Raw genomic sequence first — 23463 nt, 5'->3', positions numbered from 1 at the left:
CAACAAATGGCAACTTTGACTGATAGGTGGATCTCGCGACAGGCTGTGTCCACCTGAGTTTTTTACTGTAGTGTAATTTTCATTTGTTATTATTACTGTTATTAATATTGTATTGTATCCTATTACAGGTATAACCATATCTTACTCTCTCATGTATACTATATATGCATATTGTACCATATTGTAACCTAGGAGTACGTGCGCAAGACAATATAGGCTGTTTAATGTACTGTACGGCACTCAATTTTCAATGTTTAGACTTTTTTAATGTCCGGAAGTAAGGCAGTCTGCATTAGTCTGAACAAACAAACAAACAAGAGCTGACTGTATTTAGTGAAGAAAGAAATTAACTAACAGAAGAATGTAAAGGTATTTTGCGTAAAGATAACTTGGAGGTCAGATTGCGTCTTCCTTCAGAACTTAATCTTTTTGTTCAAAATACACGGAATTGAACCAGTTTAAACCAGTATGAACCAGTATGTAATAAAATGTATATTTTTATTATTACAGACCAAAACTCAGTACCAGTTTTTATTTTTTTAATAATGATGCAAAAACATATCGGTTTTCAGAATAAGTCTGAATTTTTTAGTTTTATGAAAGTGTTTCTTTAACTAGAGCCTCAATATTTAGTTATATATTTAATATCTAATCAAATATTGGGCAGTTTTATATATTGCAAAGGGCTGAGAATTATTGTTCATTAACAAGTATGTAAGAGTGAAGACAAGCTTATTTCATGGATTTTTATTACAATCTCCACGGAAATTATCCAGCACGTGTAGACAAAGAGTGTAGACAGAGATTGTAGCATGAACATTAGCCTGTCTTGACAAACTGTTGTTTTGCGAAGTTGTCTCCCGGCAAGTGGAGCGAGCAAAACAACAGCTTGTCACAATACGCACTGCACCTGATGCATCAGCTGCACTGAAGGGAGTTGTTCTCTTCCGTCTATGCAGCTTGGCTGTGATGTTATTTCGGTCACTCTATTGGTAATCATGTTGGATTTAGCCCATACATTTATGTAGAAAAAATAAGATAAAAACGTTTAACAAGAGACCCGTCTCTGCGGTAAACTTTTGTAGAACTTATAAATAAAATAAGTTAAAAATAAAATCACCAAGAACAAATAAAACTGATTGATACAAAAATACAAATAAAACTGACTGAGCGCACAAATAACAACATGTTTAGTCGCTGTTGTTGCCTAAGTTTTTAAGTTCTACTATTGTGACAAGCTGTTGTTTTGCTCGCTTCGCTCGCCGGGTGACAACTCCGCAAAAACAACAGTTTGTCAAGACAGGCTACGCTAACATATGCTATATATTAGTCAATTACAATGCACATTAGTAAGCATAGATGTATCCATAGATGTATATGTGAAATAAAATAAAACTACCACTGTGCTCATTGTACTTGTGCTTATATTCAAATACAACTTTTGAAAAGCTGCAGTTACGCCAGTCAAAGCCGGAGGAAACACTGTTACTCAAGGTTTTATGACTCGAGGTCTAAAGCTAGCTCATGTGAAAGTAAATGTAGCTTTAGCTGGCTGGATTCAAGGCTAGGGTTGAACCTGTGTCACCGATACTCAAAGCAGTGTAAATCCTGCTGAACATTGCACAATTCATGGCTCATAGTCTTTCTTGAATGGGATTAGCATCTTCTTTATTCTCTGATAGTTGAAATTCTGGCCTTCTGATTGGTTGTAAAATGTAAGCAGCCAGACTGGTCACAAGTTTTCCTATCAATGCACAAAATACATTATAATATAAAAAGTATTACGAAGGAAATATGAAAGCTACTGCTCATTTCATCAGCATTCCATTAGGAAATGACTGCATGCTCCACATCTCTGCAGATAGGAAATGACTGCAGGCTTCACATTTTTGCAGTTAGAAAAGGACTGCAAACTCCACCTCTCTGCAGTTAGGAAATGTCTGTGTTAAGCGTTTGTCTTTAAAAAAACATGATTCCAGCATCTCAGCAGATGTTGGTGAATAAGAAATATTCTTAAACATTTCTAAGGCCTATTCATAAAGGTTTAATTGATTTGCTTTCACATATCGCTGCCTGTGTTGCATTTGCAATAGGAACCATTGCTTTCACATATCGCTGCCTGTGTTGCATTTGCAATAGGAACCATTGCTTTCACATATCGCTGCCTGTGTTGCATTTGCAATAGGAACCATTGCTTTCACATATCGCTGCCTGTGTTGCATTTGCAATAGGAACCATTCAACTGCCAAACTTGTGAAACTTTATGCAGAAGTCTCCATATTATTCATATGTAATGCTAGGCCAGAGTTCATCTACTTGTATGTATTCAGCTCAATGCACTTAGATGAACTTTGGAATGAGAATTTACCACTTCCATATGCTTGCACTTTTTCCATGGATTGGATTTGATAACTTTCTTGCTCTTTTTTACCATAAAACCTCTATATTAATGCCATGGCGCTCTAATTTTCAACCTTTTCCCTATAGTGGGGTTTCATTGGTTGTGACGTTCAAATAGAGGGTGGTGCTGTACAGTAATACTTCAACTTACGAGTGCTCCAACGTACGAGAAATTTGAGATACGAGCCAGCTTTCAAGCAAGTTTTAGCACTAACATAGGAGCCATGTTTGAGATACGAGCACTTGAGTCAGTTGCCAAGTATGCCGGAGGTGTTTTATGAGAACAGCATCACTCTGTATTTTTCAACTTCTCAGGTTATACTGCTGTACCGTGTTTTTTTGTGCACGATTTTCTGTGCAGAATTATGTGAATTAAAAGTGCGGCGCGTAGACCGAAAGTTTGCCAGTAAAATGAACGATATTACAAAGAAAAAGCAAATGATAACAGTCGAAATTAAACGGAAAAATATTGAAAAATATGCGAAATGTGTATGCGTGATTCAGCTATCTCGGCAATATGACAGAAATACATTCATAATTATCAAACAGAAGGATTATATTCAGGGCATTTAGTTCGCAAAAGGACTAACCATAGTTTCTAAACGGTGCAGCGATCTTCACGACTGCTGATGGCATTGGACAAACAATTGGCCGGTGACAGCGTAACTGAAACGATGCTATGTGAAAAGGCCGGCGCTATCTATCCAAACTGTTTAATAGACATTCGGACAAGTTGGCTAGTTATCGTGCGTTAACCATTTGTGGCGACACCTGTGTTCGTCCTAATCGCAACATGTTGCAAGGGCGACAAAGGCAAACGTCCTTAGATAAGGTTTATCTTAAAACGGCCGGCTAGTCGTGAAAGCGAAAAAAGAGGAAAAATTTCTCGCAAACCAGCGAGAAATTTCAAACTATGAACGCCGAAGAAATTTTAATTACGTTTAGTTGAAAATGAAAGTTTGCTTTTAGGTTTGCTTCTGAGTTTTTCTTTTAACACTTTAATAAAATCCAAATTTATCAAGGACAACTGTTGTAACGAAGGATAACTTATATCTCCTTCCCTGGCAAATGCGAGTGTTAACTGCTATTGTATGTATTTAATTTTACATTTTAATTAATCACATTTCCTTGCATTATTTTTTATTTGTTGCTTTTTGAAAGCATGTAGTACGTAAGGACAATAACCAACATGTTCTTTCTGTTACAATATCTTGTTTTGAGTGTTTTATTTGCTTTTTTTAGAGTATGGAAACCAATCAATATATATTTAATTGTTCTATATATAAATGAATTGCACCAACATGCGAGTAAATTGACATACGAGCTCAGTCTCGGAACGCATTAAGCTCGTAAGTTGAAGTATGACTGTATTTTCGACTAGCTCATCAGAATTTGAGTAAATAAACCTTTTACAAGCTTTTTACAACCTTTTACCCTTTTACAAGCGAAGTGTTGCTAATGTTGTCGATATTTTGTAGTCTCCTTTGTACTGTAATATTTGTTTTTATTATTACTGTTATTAATATTATAGTGTACCCTATAGAAGGTATAACCATTGTTTACTCTCTCTTGTATACTGTATACTGTATATATATATATATATACATGTATATTTATATATACATGTATATATATATATATATATATATATATATATATATATATATATATATATATATATACATGTATATATAAATGTATATATACATGTATATATATATATGTTTGACTGTATATATATAAATATATACGAGTCAAACATATACAGTATATACAGTCAAACATGGATAACTCAAACTTTACGGGATCGACCAAAAGTGTTTGAGTTATCAGAGCGTTTAAGTTATCAGAGCACTGTCACAAGTCCATGTATTTATTGGTAGATACATGTACATATACAAACTATATGCAAATCAAAAGCATGAATGGCTTGTTTGACCAAATTAAATGCTTCTAATGTAAAGTTTAAAAAAATTTTATCAGAAAGTATATAATTTTTTCTATCACTTGAGATTTGGTTTTTGTTTTAGGTGATGTGACTGCCAGGACATTTTCAGATTAAAATTGGCAAAACTTGATCGCTGTTGAAATGCTGAGAAGAAAAGACATCTTTTTTCTTTGAGCATTTTAACCAGGATCAATTTTGCTGATTTAATAACAATGCTGACTCAATAATATTTGCAGAAATTCCAGATAAAGAAAAGAACCCAACCCTGTACAGCATCATTTGGCAACCTCAATCGCTTTTTTCTTGTATGAAAAACGAAAAATGCACCAAACAATACCCGCAAGCGCTTATTCATGACACTCTGACTACTGATGATGCATATCCACAATATAGAAGACAAATGCCAGGTATGGGAAGACATGTTGCAATAATTCAACACGGTGGCACAGAAATAAAAATTGACAACAGATGAATTGTGCCATACTGCTCTTTTTATCGAAAAATTTTCAACACCCATCTCAATGTGGAATATTGTCATTCGGTTAAATCCATAAAATACATTTGGAGCTTATAATAAGCTCTACTTTAGTATCGAGCACTTTATGCTGACTTTTAGCCTATAAACTATTGTAAAATACACTTGCAAATACGTTCTCAAAGGTAGTGTTCAAACAGCTTTTGTAATAGAAAATAACAGGGATTAAGTGACTACCTTTTAAACCGTAGATATATTTCCAACCATGAGGCTGTTTGGAGAATTTTAGGTTTGTCAATTCATCAGAGACATCCTGCAGTAACACACCTTAGCGTACATCTAAAAAATGGACAGCGAGTATACTTCAATGAAGACAACAATGAACAATGTGCACAGGAACCACCAAGGACTACTTTAACAGAATTTTTTAAAGCATGCCAAAATGATGAGTTTGCTCAAACTCTACTATATCATCAAATACTTACTTACTACACGTGGACAGCATAGAAAAAGTGGCAATCTAGAAAACAAGGGACGGTAGTTAGAAATTGGCCTCACCTACGTGCATCAGATGCGCTGGGAAGAGTAGATACCGTTCATCCAACAAACGTAGAGTGTTACGGAATCTACTTCGTTTCAACAGTTTAGAATTGTTGACAGAATCGCTTGCTCAACATTTAAAGAAGCATGTCTCAAACAAGGATTACTAGAAGATGACAGGCAGTGGCATAACACTCTTCAGGAAGCTTCAGTTTCACCTTTTCGGTTGCGTAATCTGTTTGCTATTATTTTATTAGCTGCAATCTGGCTGACCCTAAATAATTTTGGCTAGATCATAAAAAAGCATGAGTGAAGATGTATGTCGACAATTGAATCAACTTCAACCACAGATCTCTTTAGATTTTACAGATGAAATTTTCAACAAAGCTTTGATTTTGTTAGAAGATAAAATTATTAACATTTCTGGTAAGAGACTAGAACAACTCGGATTCACATTGCCATGCAGAGATATAGACTTGCTTTCGCAGACGGAATTGCGACGAGAAACCAACCATGACATGGCAAATTTAGATAGATTTGTTAACAGCACGGAACCAAACCTTACATTTGATCAATCTTTAGTTTATGGAAAAGTTGTAAAAGCTGTGGATGATGCGCACGAAGTGATCTTTTTCTTGGACGCTCCCGGGGGAACTGGTAAAACTTTCTTGCTCAATCTTTTGCTTGCTAAAATCAGATCTAACCGACAAGTTGCACTGGCAGTTGCATCTTCAGATATAGCCGCTACGTTGCTGGAAGGTGGAAGAACATCTCGTTCCATGTTTAAACTACCATTGGATATAGGACACCTGAAGACTTCTGTTTGGAACATCCGTAAAGGCACTGAATTGGCTCAATTACTACAGACCATGAAACTAAAATTTAGTTTTATGTTCTGTAGTAATTGAGAGAGTAGTAATTCATTCCAAACATTAAATGTTTGGAATGAATGCACAATGGCACATAAAGCAACATTGGAAGCTCTGGATCGCACACTTAAAGACCTTTATAACAGTGACAAACTATAATATATAACTGTGGTGTATAGTATATTATGTGGCCTAGTATATTATTATGTTATGTACTATATTATGTGTATAGTATAACTGTGGGGTATAGTATATAGTAACTGTGGTGTATAGTATATAATTGTGGTGTATGTGTACTTCCTGCTGGCGATTTTCGTCAAACTCTACCGGTCATACCAAAAGGAACTCTAGCTGATGAACTCAACGCTTGCTTAAAAAATCCTTATATATGGCACTGTGTAGAAGTTTGAAAGCTAACAACAAATATGGGACTGCATCTGCGAGGGGATGACTCTTCGTGGGGGTTTTCTGCACAACTTTTAAATATCGGTGATGGGAAGCTACGTTAACAATGGGCTAATCTCTCTTCGTGAAAAGTGCGAACTCATTGTAGACACAGAAGACATTCACGAAAACTATGTTCAGCACTGATGGCTGAAAAAAAGAGTAATTCTGGCACCTAAAAATAACACTGTTGACCACATAAATCAACTACTTATTGAAAAAATTTCTGGGACTACGACTTCATTCCTTAGCGTAGATTGCGTTGTTGAAGAGAATGACTTTGTCAATTATCCTACAGAATTCTTGAACGCTTTACAGCCTGCCAGTATGTCTCTTCATAATTTTCAACTACGCATTGGTTCCCCGGTTATGCTTCTTTGAAATTTGGATTTACCTACACTTTGTAATAGAACAAGATTGATCATCAAAAATCTATCACCAAATATTGTTTGTGCTACCCGTGCTTACCGGAGTTGCGATGGGTAAAAAAGTGTTAACCCCTAGAATACCGCTAATTCCTCACAAATCAACAAATCCCAAGGTCAAACACTAAAAACTGTCGACATTCACCTCCTGGCACCTTGCTTTTCACATGGACAGTTGTATGATGCGCTATCCATAGTAGGCAGTAAAAATGGCTTACACAATCTCTCGTCATTCGGTCAGACAAAAAATATTGCTTACCATCATTTGTTTCAGTGATATACTAACAGTGTGCCCAGAACTTTTTTAACGATATCTTCCACAGCAACAATAACCTGTCATTGTTATTATTCATTTGATATAGTCATGATTCTGTTGTTTTTTTCACATTTCTATCAATTCATATCTTTTTGTAATCATCAAAGTAGAACAGACTACATTTAACCATTGCTTGCTAATTACTTCATGTTAAACACCTTTACTGATGTCTTTTTTTCTGTAAATTAGTTGGTTTTGCTCAAACTGCCTTTCTTATGAAATGTTTTAGAGAATTTATATTTTTATTGTCATGTAATAAAATTTGTGCAGAACAATAAAATTCTTGATATATTAAATATTGTATACATTTTGGGTGGTTTATATGCCTACAGGGGAACCCGCCAACTTAAAAAATAAGCAATGCGCCATTTGTCTACTTCTTGGGTAGTGTGAAAATGACTTATGTTCACAAATATTAAAAAACTTTTATTTCTTGAGTACCACCCGGTAGTACAGCTAGTATATACATATAAATGTATATGTAAACATACATGTATATGTAAATATATGTACATTTATTTACATATACATTTATTTACACTATTTATTTGTATATTTACATATACAAATAAATAGTGTTGGAATAGGTTAAAATTACTTACCGTAAACCGGGGTTACTTTGATCCATTTCGGACCTATTTTTGGTATTCCATCAAAAGTATGAAGCTGCACATTGCGCTTTTTGGTTGCTAAATGAAGCCTAGCAATGTATGAACGTAGTACACTCATTAAAAGTTTCAAGAAGTTACTAGATGTCCTTATTTTTTATTTGGGAACAGGTGGCCAAAGTAACCCGGCTTGCGGGGTTACATTGGCCACCGGCAAAGTTTTAAAAAAACAATATAGTTCACAAATATGGAAAAAGATTACAACGAGACATATTTTGCACATATAGTAAAAAATTCAAGCTAGTCTATATCAAATGTCAAGAAGGTACTTTGATGCCCAAGTAGGCCTACCATCACTGAATAAACATTCCACTAAATGTCATGTTGAATTCAAAAACACCTCTTTTGATAACTGGCATATCAAGTTTCAGCAATATCTGCTCGTTTGTGATGGTGCCCACATCAGCTGTGGGTGGGAAAGTAAATCTCCTAGCAGACGATGGACATTTTCGCAAGTACATCATGCTATAACAGTCATCTTTTACTTCTTCAACTTTTCCCACATAATTCTTAGTTGACTTTTTCAACTTAATAGGTGATAAGAAGAAAATCTCCTTCCTTCGGGTCGCTCAGGTCGACCTCTTCATCCGAAACATTTACATCATCGCACTCGTCAGAATCTGTTAAGTCCGTGGCCGACTGGGGCTCCGAGTCACTCTCACTGGAAGAGGGTTCTCTCTGTCGTTTCTTGCGCTTTTGCAACGTTGATTTATTTGAAGGCTCTGCATTGCTGCAGCCAGGTTGTGGTTCAGCTCCTGAGGACGTGTCTGCTCCGCCAATACTTTTTCCGGGCTCCATACCTCAATCGATTTAGATGGCCAATAAAAATGTCTCCAATGCTGGACTGTACTTGCTCACCATCTTTTTCTACACTAGGTAGAAGAGCTAAAATCTGATTGGGGTTGAATGGAACTATTCCTGTTTTTCTCCGTCATAGAGTCTTGCAATAACTTGAGGAGCGATGGAAATTTATTCTTGGTCACAATAGCATTCCTCTTACCACTATTTAACTTCCATGTTAACAGAATCTTTCTCCAGTTTATCTTTAAGGGCCTGAAAAACGCCACATCCAGTGGCTGACAAATGTGCGTGGAGTTGGGGGGAAGGCACACAAATCTGATATCATGTTTAGAGCATAGATCAAACACCTCTTTATTGAAGTGTGAGCTAAGATGGCTATGCGCGAAGCTATGCGCGACGAACCACCCAGATTTGCTACGATTGTAGCGAGTTCCCGCTGGGCCACCCTCTGTCCATGAGTTCCACAGATTCTCCGCTCAATACACTACATATGTAGGTAACAGCTCGCCTGACGCCGAACCGGCAAACATAATGCTTGTTGAGCTTTTGCTGCTATGGATAGTCCTTTCTGGATATTTTGTACCTCTTTGAAAAATGCATTTTTTCCTTCCTGGGTCGTCTGGTAGATTCATTTCGTCGTAATTAACAATATTTCCTAGAGGAATATCCTTGAGCGTTTCTTCAAGATTTTTGAAATATTCCTTCACACTATCAGGATTAACCCCTGCACGCTTTGGTGAGATGTTCTGGCATAATCTGTGAGACAACCGATTTTTGTGTCGGGACATAAAACTGAGACACCAGTCATCCCCGGGATAGTTATTGGTGAACCTATTAACAATCCTGCCACACTTATCCAGATAAGTTTTTACTAGCATCCGGAGGTCTGTAACAGAATGCAATATAATATTTAAAGGTATAGAATAGTGAGGGATTAGGATATAATTTCTGCTAGGTCTACAGTGTGTGTAATGCAAATAAATTTGATAAGTAATAATATGGAGAGGGCCTGCAAAGCCAACCTGTTTTATCCAATGGAAATCCCCATTGAGCAATCTTCTCAACATGGTCCACAATTGTCATCTCTTCTACTGGTGTCAATACAACTTGGCGCCCTGGCTTCAACTTATGTTTTCCTGCTGCTTTGTTTTGTAGCGTTCCTCTACAAATATTATATTTCTTGGCAACATCGCGTTGAGATTTTCCAGCTGCCAAATCTCTTAACGCCGCTTCAATGTTCTCCTCTGAGTTCCCGTATTTTCTGGACGATGGGTTTCTCTGATATCTTCTTGGCATGTTTGTTTCTGTAATATATATTGCCCAAATATTACTTGTTTGATCAAACATACACTAGTCTTATGTTAGTTAAATATATCATGTAATGGCAATGATATGTTGGGCAAGTACCAATGGGGTTACTTTGGCCGTGGCCAAAGTAACCCCATTTGACACACCAACTGGATATAATAAATTCCAATTATTTTTTTTAGCAAAAATATATATGTTTAAAGCTATTGTTTGCAATAATATCTCTGAAAACATACCAAAGTATCCTTATGTACTAAAAGAAATGGTCTGAACCTCTCTAAAGTCGGAAAGTAGATAAAAGTTTCCAGAGCATGAAACCCATGTGCTCAAACAGAAAGTTCCAATTTGGCTGATTTCAGGAATGCAGTGAATGAGTAACCAAGTTTTATTTTATGAATAATGTACACAAATATACACTTAACACATACATATAATTAAAATATTTTAAAAATTATAATAAACTCCTCAGAAAAATCTGTTATATTTTTTGCAAATGGCCAAAGTAACCCCGGCTGGCTAAAGTAACCCCGGTTTACGGTATATTTGTCTGCGTTGATGTTTCTCTCTGGAGTCACGACAGGACAAGACAGGTCTGTTTTGTACTACTGCACTCTTGAGGTGACTCTGCAGGTGTCTCTTCAAGTGATTCTTGAGGTGACTCTTGAGGTGACTTTTGAGGTGACCCTTCAGGTGACTCTTGAGGCGACTCTTGAGGTGACTTTTGAGGTGACCCTTCAGGTGACTCTTGAGGTGATTCTTGAGGTGACGGGTGTATCATCCACCATTCACCTCAAGATTGATCGCACAGTTTGGGCTATAACAAAGTGATGCAGTATAGACATCACACATAAAACAAAGCCTCAGGTTATAGCAGCTGATTCGAAGGCTAAGCAAACTAGTTGATTTGTAGCGGACAACATAGCAGACAAGTTATCTTGTAGGTCAGCTGATTTAAAAGAAAGTTGTTCATTTTGCTAACTCACAGTCTCAGTAATTCATAGAAATATAGGGATATACATTGTATGCACTTGTACCTACCTAATCTATGTTTTTGCACTAGTTTGCTGAATTCTGGTAGTTGTCTTCTCAATAATAAAATTCTATAGAGTTTGTATTCTGACTAATTGGTCGTCTCTTATATCTGTAAGCCCATTTGAACCAAATTTATTTATCAGTAAAACAAATTGCAGAAGTGAAGCCACAAAGGTCAAACAACTCATATTTCTGCTGGATATGCAGATATTAATGAGGAAGCCATTTCTGCTGAGGGTTAACCAGAGTCTAGCAAATGCGAAGCAAGTAACAAAAACATTTATTAGAATGCCATAATATTAATAAACAACGATTTGAGATGCAAAGTTCTATGATACAAATATGAAAGTTGTTTCATAAATGTGCAAAATGACATGAAAACTAAAAACAAAATAATAAAATAAACTTTTTAGTGACTAATGAGTGAATAGATAAAACAAACTTCAAAAGGGCAATCAGAACTTAGCTGCTGTCACAAACACTGAGTGAAAGTTGTCTGGCAGAATCTTATAAGATTGACTAGTTGTACAGTCTGGCAGCGAGAAAAGCTGCCGCAAAAACAAAGAATGAGATGGTGACTGTATCGGCAGCATTGCACAGATCTCCTTCACAGCTGCATGTAATCATTTCCATCCATCCACTTTTTTCTGCCTGGCAGCCAGCATAGCAGCTTGTACCACAGCTTCTGCCAACTGCAAAACCATCATAATATTATATCTAATTATAGACTAAATTAAATTTTGTATAACTAAAAATACTGTGGTTAATGTACATCTAAGGTACATTTAATTAGCGTTGTTTTAAATCCTTAAAGCTCTAAATCAACAAAATATTAAAAGTTTTATATGATATGCATATATGTGACATAGTGATATATGCAATTTTAGATTATTTGCATTTATGTGATATGTTGATATGTTTAATTTTATATGTTATACATGTATTTGGTATATTGATATGTACAATTTGTGATATTAACCATAACATGACTTAATATAGAAAAAGTGCATGTTAATATTAAGATAATAAACGTCAACATAAATACAACATGTGTTAATATAGACATAGTGTACATCCACATAACCATAATTATGTTAATATAGAGACAGCCCTGTATGATAGCATAACTATAATATCTGCCAATATAGAGCTAGCAGAATATGTTAACAATGCTTATAACATGTGTTAATATAGAGATAGCATATGTTAACCGAATTATATTGTTTTATATGATTAACAATGAATGCTTAATTAGCCATATTTTGGATTTTTTAGGATAAATTTTAATATCATCAGTCAAAAATTACGTAGGTTTAACGAAGATGTGCTGTACATTGTACAGTACATCTTCGCTAGAGACAAGTTACTTCTTATCCCACGACCAAACACAAGCGAAGCGATTGGTTGGGAGATTTATGATAAGTGCATATGTGCACACAACTCACGAAAATTATTCATTAACGGCCGTCGCAAACCCTTGTACCGAAATCTCATCAATAAATTTAAACATTTTTCAATGAAGTCGTTTAAGTATAATAATGATACAAAACCTAATTAAATATGTTACCAAGTCTTTGAAAGGTTACCGCAATATCCTAAAACTAACCCATCTAATTGGATTATGGATAAATAAACAGATTAATTCGGTCAAAAATCGCGATAAAAGCTTGACAAGCTTTTTCTAATCAAAATTAAGACCGGCGAACGAAACGCCGATAAAGCTGTGCGACAAATAGTAGAACTATCAAGCCGTGCACATTTCACGAGAAAAACGTGCACATTTCACCAGTCTATAGCATTGTTCAATTGCCGAAGTTTTCTGTAATTAACGTAGAGGTACTGAAAACTGATCGTTTCTTTTTTTTCCATTTTGGAAAGTAATAACGGGTACTTTGGTATTCCAACTGGGGTCCAAAGCTGTGAAAGTAAAGGAAATGACAATGATATTTTTTTAACGATTCCTCCAATATTACCTATAAAATTATTACAATATTTAATTATAAGAATAATTATTCGATTTTATAAGATTTAGTTATAAGAATAATCATCTGAATATACAAGATCGAAATATATAGTGACCGATGGTGTGCAATATGTTACTGTTATTATTTTCTAAAGATTTTGTTGATGTTAGTACGGCTGCGCTCAATGTTGCGGTGCTGCCAAGTCGTTTTTAATATCTACAAATTTAAGTAATGGCCCTACATTTTTTATAGATATACATGTATTTCTATGACAACCAGCTAAAATCTGTTTAGATTTTAAATTCAGCATAATTCTTTAGATATAAATACAGAAATCTAGATAAATATCACAACTTCTTGATATTGGTTGCTATGATCAATGATATACAGCCCCCCAGCAATATGTGTGGGATATATATATATATATATATATATATATATATATATATATATATATATATATATATATATATATATATATATATATATATATATAAGTTCATCACAGCAAAGCTCATCACTTTTGTGATTTGAGCACTCTGGTGCCAGCACATTGATTTTCTTAAAGTCTGTGAGGCAACCTAGTTGTTTCCTGGCAGGAAATCAACTCTCATTGGTAATGGGATTTGTGTCCCTTGCCTAAGCTCTGAGCTGCACTGATGAGGCTTCAATAGCCGAAACAGTACTGTCTGTAGCATGAGTATATATATATATATATATATAAAAATTGTTTCCTCACCCCGGATACTCCGTATGGGTGGTAAATTCTGCTCTAACTCGGGTCTCCTACCAGAGACCTGGGAGTTTGAGCACTCGTCTCAAGATCTTAGCTGTTCCCAATAGCGCACTTTTCTGCAACTCACCTGAGTTGATTGTTGTTGGTATTTGGGCAAGCCACATTTTATGCGCCGGTGTTATTGCGCCCAGTGCCCCAATGACTACTGGGATTACAGTTGTTCTTACATTCTAGCATTTTTCCAACTCTTCTCCAAGAGGGAGATACTTCTCTACCTTTTCTTTTTCTTTGCTGGCTATATTGTAGTCATTGGGTACTGCTATATCTATTATAGTAGCTCTTTTGTTCTCCTTGTCCACCACCACTATATCTGGTTGGTTTGCTAGGACATGCTTGTCAGTTCGGATGTAGAAGTCCCAGAGGATCTTAGCGCGGTCATTTTCATTGACCTTACCAGGAGCTTCCCACCAGTGTTGTGGTTTATTAAGGCCATACTCATCACATAGACTTCTATACACAACACCTGCGACATGATTATGCCGCTCAGTGTATGCGTTTCCAGCTAGCTGTTTGCATCCACTGATGATGTGTTGGATGGTCTCAGATGCATCTTTGCACAGTCTGCATCTAGGATCGTCTCTAGTGTGATAGATTTTCGTTTGGAGTTGCCTTGTTGGGAGCACTTGCTCCTGGGCTGCCATGATTAGCGACTCTGTATTGGCCGTTAGGTTTCCTTTGTTCAGCCACATATATGTCTGGTGAAGATCGCCAACCTTAGATATTTGTTAGTGGTAAGCACCATGAAGAAGTTTCGTGTGCCAGTCAATTTCCTCATCATCAGGGTGTAGGTCCCTTGTAAGAGCAGCCGATTGAAATTCAGCTAGCAACTTATCTGAAATGGCCATGGAGGCTGCATATGCTTTGATGTTTTGCTCCTCCTCTTTCACTGTCTGATGTACACTTTTGAGCCCCCTACCGCCATCTTTTCTATCAAGATACAATCTAGTAGTATCAGATTTTGGGTGAAGTGCTCCATGCATGGTCAGCAGTTTACGAAATGCTATGTCTGTTTCTTTGATGGCTTCCTCAGTCCACTTTATTATGCCTGCTGGATATCTTATTACTGGCAGTGCGTAGGTATTTATTGCCATGACTTGGTTCTTGGCATTGAGCTGGCTCCGTAAGACCTGCCGAAGGCGTTCCTTGTATTCGGTAATGGCTTTGTGACGTACCTCGGCTTCGTGGTTGATGTTGCTTTGCATAATCCCCAAGTACTTGTACCCTTCTTCTATATCTTTGATGGTACCATTTGGCATTCTTAGGCCATCTGTGAGCATAGAATGGCCTTTCTTAAGAATTAGCCTTCCACATTTCTCAATACCGAAGGTCATTCCGATGTCCTTGCTGTATACCTGAGTGAGGTGTATTAGCGAATCAATGTCCCTTTCTTTGTTAGCATACAGCTTGATGTCATCCATGTAGAAGAGGTGGTTAATCATGGTGCCACTCTTAAACTGGTACCCATATTGAGTCTCCTCCAGCATATTGCTTAGAGGGTTTAGGCATATGCAGAAGAGAAGCGGTGATAAGGAGTCACCTTGATAGATGCCTCGCTTAATTTGTACACTCGCCAGCTTTTTGCCATTAGCCTCCAGTTCCGTCTTCCATTTGGTCATTGACATCTTGATGAATGCCACAAGAGCAGGGTGAACATTGTACATACTGAGGCACTCAAGTATCCAACTATGGAGAATTGAGTCATAGGCCTTTTTGTAGTCAATCCAAGCCATGGCAAGATTGGTTTGCCTTCTTCTACTGTCTTGACAGACCGTCCGATCCACCAGTAACTGATGTTTAGCTCCTCGGGTGTTGCGCCCAATTCCTTTCTGAGCACTGGTCATATAGTGACTCATGTGCTCTTCCAGTTTGTCTGCAACTATTCCTGAGAACAGTTTCCAAGTGGTGGGCAAGCACGTTATTGGTCGATAGTTTTTGGGAATCGGCCCTTGCTTAGGATCTTTTATCAGAAGTACAGTTCGTCCTTTGGTCAGCCATTCTGGATAGTCACCTTGTTCTATTAGGCATTCCATCTGCTTAGCCATTCTAGTGTGAAGGGATGTCAATTTCTTTAACCGGAAGGCTTGAATCATGTCATGGCCAGGTGCTGCCCAGTTCTTCATACGCTGCACTTTGCACTTGATGTTCTCTTTGCTGATGGTGAGTCCTTGCTGAGCCACAGTGTGTTGATGGTTCTCTTTAAGCCTCTTCAGCCAATTTGCAGTGGTGTTATGAGTAGTCTCTTTCTCCCAGATGTCCTTCCAGAACTTTGAAGCGCTAGATCGGGGAGGCTCAGACATTGGCCTCTGCAGTTCACCTTTGAACTGGGAATACACTCTAGATGGATTATTGATGAACAGTTTGTTCATTCTCTTGTTATCCCGCTCTTTGGTGTACCGCTTCAGTCATGCCGAGAGTGCTACTAGCTGCTGTTTGGCAAATTCTAGAGCTTCTATTGTGGCTTTCCTTTTTGGACGCTCCAAACTGTGGTTAGATCTCTCACTGAGCCTACTAACTTTCTTTCGCAAGTCCTTGATCTTATTTTGTAGCCTCAGCTGCCAGGATGGAATGACTTGAAGCCTTGTTGGCAGTGGCTTAATATTCATCTCCTCCAAGATGACGGTTGCTGTACTGTAGATTAAGGCATTAGTTTCACTGATTGATCCAGTTGAGATCGACTCCAGTGCCAAGTTAATGTCTTCTAACAGCTTTTTAGGTATGGCCTTGCTAACTCTTTGTAGTGGTACCCTGCTTCCATAATCATTAGCAGCTGATATCTTGTTGATGATATTTTCCGCAAGCTCTCTCACCCTTGGGTCAAGGTCCAAGTGCATGTCTTCTTCAACCCGTGAGCCAACACATGATCGTGTATCCATGACAGTGTGTGTTGATATGCACTCCTCGTTGGTTGAGGTTACTTGGGTGAACTTTTCCCTAATTTCATCTACCTCAAGTTCTGATATGAGGTGCTGCTTGATTATGTTACTCCTCTGAGCTACAAGTTGCTTAGTAGTTAGTGGCAATTCAGGGCGCATGTTTATCCACAGTTGACGCATCCTTCCCATGTAGCCCCACTTTTGAGGTTCACTCATAAAGTAGCACTGCATGAGGTCCGGGTTATCAGTTCGAGTCCATTTCATCCGTTTTGAACCAGTAGCCCATTTTTCACTGCCTTGTCCTGGTTCAGCTACAGGCAGCGCGAACCTTGTTTGACCGGGCGACGTCCGAGCCAGCATGGCTTTGGTTATTGCACTCATCATAGAGGTTGTAGACGTTATACAAGCAAAGGTCTTGTCTAAGGACCACCAGAGAAGTGCAGTTGTTGGGGTTTAAACCGAGGACCTAATGATCATGGTCCCAATACCTTACCAACTGCGCTATATGTATATATATGTATACATATATATATATATATATATATACATATATACATATATATATATACATATATATATATATATATGTATATATATGTATGTATATATGTATGTATATATGTATGTATGTACGTACGTACATATGTACGTACGTACATACGTACGTATGTATGTATGTATGTACGTATGTACGTATGTACGTACATACGTACGTATGTACATATGTATGTACGTATGTATGTACATATGTACGTATGTATGTACGTATGTACGTATGTACGTATGTACGTACGTACGTATGTATGTACGTATGTACGTATGTACGTACGTATGTACGTATGTACGTACGTACGTACGTATGTATATTACACAGCAGCTTGCCATTTTACTTCTAATATTGCATTTCTCCTAATGCAGGGAGAGATATAATCTTTTCCTTTCATTATTGCTGTTTGTTGTACATTATAACACTCAGTACATTACAGCTACCATTGCAGTTTTCCTATATCACTGCGGTGCCATTTGACTGCTAATATTGCATTTCTCAACCAGCAGTACCCTTTCGTTTTCCATTATCACTTTGGTCGTGGGCTGTACGACAGGGGAATTTCTAGTATATTTTTTTGAACATACGTAATTATAAAAACTTTTACATTAAGTTACATTTTATTTATAGTTATAAATCTGAATAAATATAATATTGCATATATATTTCATTGCATTATCAATTTATTTTTTGCCATATTATCTATGGTATACACATTTTATTATAATCTAGCTCCAAGATATGTCAATAATGATTTATTTTAATGGTTTAATTTCGCTGCAAAAAGAGCATGCCTACTAATTGCAAATCTCCATCATATTCCAGTGAATGGTCTTTCCTGATCTTTGCATCTTCTTACTTTACCTGTGCTATATGTTTATTTTATATTGATTAAAAGCTTCAAGATTTTTCATGGTTTTTATCCTCGTTTTTTACATGACAATTACAGGTCTTCAACTCATTTCAACTGACGTGAAATAAACGAATTGCATGCAATCACTAACATTTATTTTAAAAATATCATCGTTGGCCCCTTAAACAATCTTCTACCTAATATCCGTTATGTTAGCAGTGAAAAGTATTTTAAACACTATATACGAGGCATTTATTTGATGTTAGCGACTAACTGTTGTTTTTTCAGTTTTATGATTTTTTTATGGCATAATTTGGAAAGCAATCTTTGTTTTAAATTGAATTATCTCCACTAAAATAGTATATATATATATATATAAACTAGATAAACGCCCAGCGTTGTCCGGGTAATAAAAACAGTGTTGCACAAAAAATTTATTTTTGTTCAACATATAACAACAGTTATCATCCTAACTTTCAAACTTCATATCATGGAAAATGTATTCTGTGCAGTTTTAATAAATTAGGAAAAAAAAGAAAACAACTGTAAAAGTTTTCTAGTTTTGTCAAATAACAGCAACTTTCAAACTTTATATCACGAGGAAAATGCTTTGTGCAGGTGTTTAAATGTGAATGTGAAATAATTAGCATGGAACAGCAAAATTACGTCTGTTTTGCTACGAATACAATAAAAGATGATTTGGTAACGTTACAATTACTACAAACTGAAAAAAAAAAACAAAATAAAAATCCTGAATATGTTGAATTAATAATAACAATTCTTGCATAGAAGTGTGTGTGTATAAAAAAGTTACTGTTCCACCAGAAGCTATCCATCAAGGCTTTGAATACGATGATACTGGTGCCGCTCAATATTGGTACAAATATAAAACTGAGATATCAGACTGTTTTTGTCTGGTACTTTGTCTGACCAAACAGAGAGAGAATGTAGAGGCAATTCTTCCTCAATAACACAGATGTCTGCGTGAAAATTATTAGCCTTTATCGATTTGGCAATTGAACCTTACCATAGAAGTGTAGCGGCGCAGTTGAAATTGAAATGGCCCATTTAAAAATTACAAATTAACAAAATAGGTGATGGTAGCAAAATATAGTTTTTAAACGATTTCAAAAACTAATAAATTCAAAAAGTTATACAGTCAAACATGGATAACTCGCCCACGGATAGCTCGAACACATGGTTAACTCGAACGGTTTCTTTGGTCCGTTCCCACCTAATGATAAATTGCTATAGATAACTCGAACTCAACACTGTTAACTCGAGCTGTTTTTTGCCCAACGGCTACCGAAACGGTTGTTATCGCTTTAGAAAATCACTTTGTTCCAAGCCATAGAATAAAACCTAAACTTTTCGTAATTCATAAGCGTCGTTATTACCACCATCGGCAAAATATTTTTTTTGTCAACGACTTTTCTAAAGGTTTAGTGAAATTTGATTTATACCAAACATCCGCTTAGCGATCGCCCTTCGGAAGCAAGGTAAAGTGAGGTAATCTTTGCATAAACTTCAAGAAAAATCGGCAAAATTGATCGTGGGTAAAGCGCTCGAAAGAAAAAGATGTCTTTTCTTTTGAGCATTTCAACAACGATCAAGTTTTGCCAATGTCAATCTGAAAAACGTCTTGGCAATAACATCACCTCAAACAACAAACCAATCTCAAGTGATAGAAAAATCTCTATACTTTTTGATAAAAACGTTTTAAACTTTACATTAGAAGCATTTAATTTGAAACAAGCCATTTGTGCTTTTGATTTATATTATAGTTTGTATATGTATATGTATCTACTAATAAATAAGTAAATACATAGACTTGTGACAGTGCTCTGATAACTTAAACGCTCTGATAATTCGAACACTTTCGCTCGGTCCCGTGAAGTTCGAGTTACCTATGTTTGACTGAAATGGTTTATAATCAAAAGTGCACATTTAGCATGTGTATATCATAAGAGTGAAAGAATACTAAGGACTGTATAGCTCAGTGGTTAAATGCGTGGTTTGAACCTTGAGGTTGCAATCTCCTTGAGTTCAAATCTAGCACGCAGCTTGCTTTCAGTTCAGAGATTTTAATAACTATAGCTGGAAAAACCAAAGTACACAAAGACTCAGATTTATATATATAAATAAACTTCCTACCAACTCCATTCACATCAACCTTCGTGCATCCGATGACATTTTCTCCACAGTTTGTCACTCCAGTTGGTTTGCTGCAAGTTGCGCATGAATAACATCTAATTGCATCTAACTGGCTGATCAGCGCTGTAACAAACACCAGCGAGTTCAGCAAGTAAAACATTTTTGTTTTCTAAACCTATATAAACCACCAACAACACATAAAATACCAGTGCCTTCATGTAGTATATACGTATGTACATATGTCTATGTATAGTTTCTGAACGTTTTAACCACGATCAAGTTTTGTAGATTTTAATTTTAAAGCATCCAGGCAGTCAGATCAACTCAAACATCAGAAGCAATCACAAATAATAAAAAATACCAATACTTTTTTGCAAACTCTACTAAAATCTTTGCTAGTTTCTCAGTAAACTTGGTAAATAAAAGAGCGGGATTAGAAAACACCCAAGTGCTATGCCAAAACAAAGAGTTTACCTGAGATAATAATAAACATCATAACTGCCTTCATGTCGTGCTGACTCAATACTGCCAGGTGGGTTGCACTGATGGTGTCTAGTGGGTTGAACTGATGGTGTCTAGTGGGTTGAACTGATGGTGTCTCGTGGGTTGCACTGATAGTGTCTAGTGGGTTGAACTGTTGGTGTCTAGCGGGTTGCACTGACCTGCTGCTTTGCTGCCTGATAGAGAGTGCTCAATGAGCTGAAGACAAAAGTAGCTGCAAATGCATTTATGGTAATGTTGCCAAATGAAGTGTGGAGCAATTCCTTCCTTTCATGCCGTAAGATTTTTTTGCGCCTACTATCAGCCTAAATAGTTAGTTTGCATTTGGAATGATAAGCCAAATATGTTGTGAATATTTCTCTGGGCCTGTCTTTGCTCATAAAATGTTGCATTTTGATTTATTTTGATGCCAAGTGTAATGATCGGAATAGGCCATGCTTATGTGTATATCTGTAATGTAAGCCAAATATAATTATTTTAGAACTTTAATTTCTGAAGAAGAATCTTTGATATAACAATAGCCATGTACATTTGTTAAGCATGTGTACATAAGCCAGGCTGAAAGGTTAGAAAAATATTGCTTTCAACAGGATTCGAACTCCTGACATTCAGCTTACTAGACCTTCACTTAACTACCAGCTCCAATTCACTGTGTCAACATATGCTACAATAATTGCGAAGTTAATTGTTATGCTAAGATCTTTTAAGGCCCACCAGACTGCTGAGGTCCTAGTGATGACAATATATGTAATTGAATTTTCATTCAGAGATCAAGATTTTAAAAAGACGCATGTCGGAGTTGTCTATCATCTGTGATCTGTAGCACCTGCGCTGCGGTCAGCATAGTTTGGGAAATCTATGCACTCACTTGGCATTGAGTACAAGAGAGGATGTATCATAAGAATTGCTAATTTTCTTGGGACTCAAGCCAACTCTGGCAGTCCAAACAGTCATCATTCTTTAACATTAAGATGTATCAATGTGGTTGCTAAGGATAAAAGGAAATCTGGTTCAAGCAGGAAAAGGATGATGTAACTAGTGTGCAGCTGAAGGAGCTTGAGGAGACAATATTTAAAATAGATATGTCCATACCAACATTGCAAGTAACTTACTATAATAAGAACTGTGTCCGTCTGTTCAAGGTTACACTTAGAGAGTTAGGACAAAAATGCATCGTCTGACGATTGAATGATTGATAGGCTTGGTGGACCAGTACACTAATCATCGGACCACTCGGCTACCTTGCAGCGCAATGGAATAATTGAAAATTTAGAAAATTGAAAATAAGAAAATTTTAGCATCACATGTCAGCTTTATTATACCATTCTGTTTATACCAATGATGTCTGTACCACATATGCTTGCCTGTCACGCCTGTCTGCATGCCCGGAGCATGTTTTGCTCTGATGTATTATTCTGTCAATTTTTTGCATCTTGTGTTTAGCTCACACCACACATATATTTATTGGTATAAGCCAGAGTCTTGTATAAAACTGAGTGTGACTAAAACTAAAACTTTCAGCTAATACGCACTTATATGATGTACGCACTTACATGATATACGCACTTACATGTATGTACTTACATGCCATACACACTTACATGCTATACACACTTACATGATATACGTACTTGTGAAGTGATATCTTATATTAAAGGGTCACTTACATCAAATTTCAAAAGGCTTTACCAGAAATTATAGCTATTTTTCTATCAGTTGAGATATTGTTTGTTGATTTAGGTGATCTGACTGACAGAATGTTTCAAGACTAAAATTGGCAAAACTTGATCATGGTTAAAACACTCAGAAGAAAATGATTTATTCAAAATATTGATACTTTCTAATATAGTATTTTCAAGTTTGCCATGAGTTTATTGTGAGTGCTCTTCTAACTAGACTCTGCTTCACTTAAACACTGTCTCTTGTAATTCTTTGAAATACACGTGTAAATAAAGATTCTGCACACTTTGGCTTTAAGGCAAAAAAGTCGGCAAATGGTAGCATTGCAAAAGAGGTTAACAAGCTATCACAAAACAAACTTTTACCATCTGATAAGACAAACAGATAGATGATTTCCTGGCCAGAAACTACGCTTTAACGATACGCATACTCTTATTCAACATAGGTAAACAGTATTTACTACAATAATACCAGTGGTCTGTTTAAAGCCACAATAAAATAAGAGTTAAAAAAAGATATTGCACCACATAGGAATCAAACCCCCTATATTCAGATTTGAAGGTGAGCATGCTACAACCGCTCCACTCAACCATCTTCCTGCATCATGGAATAATTATGCGTATAATTATTACTCATGATGATCTCTAATGGCACAAGAGACTGCCAGAGTATTAGTTGTGGTAAAACCCAAACCATAAGACAATCAGCGTCCAAACAACTAATTGCAAGACAAACAGAAATTATTGTATTATTGCATTATTGTATTGGATTATTATTAAATTATTGTATTATTGCAGTGAAGTTATTACACAATTTGCTCTTTGAGGTAAACTGTATTTTAAATTTTTAGATTCATCAGCTAGTTTTAC

General features: G+C 36.4%; 1 protein-coding gene across 1 annotated transcript; it reads right to left on the bottom strand.

Moving 5' to 3' along the window:
- Positions 1–11494: 11494 nt before the first annotated feature.
- Positions 11495–21868, bottom strand: LOC137407852 (uncharacterized). The gene is made up of 4 exons (XM_068094232.1): positions 21783–21868; positions 20888–21090; positions 20414–20536; positions 11495–11918 (listed from the first exon to the last, which is right to left on the bottom strand). The coding sequence occupies exons 1-4, from the start codon at positions 21866–21868 to the stop codon at positions 11746–11748; spliced, it is 585 nt and encodes a 194-aa protein (XP_067950333.1). The 3' UTR covers positions 11495–11745.
- Positions 21869–23463: the final 1595 nt, after the last annotated feature.

Source organism: Watersipora subatra, chromosome 11, assembly GCF_963576615.1.
Source record: "Watersipora subatra chromosome 11, tzWatSuba1.1, whole genome shotgun sequence".
NCBI lineage: Eukaryota > Metazoa > Bryozoa > Gymnolaemata > Cheilostomatida > Watersiporidae > Watersipora > Watersipora subatra.
The sequence above is the reverse complement of the archived record's forward strand: the minus strand, read 5'-3'. Positions and strand labels throughout refer to the sequence as shown.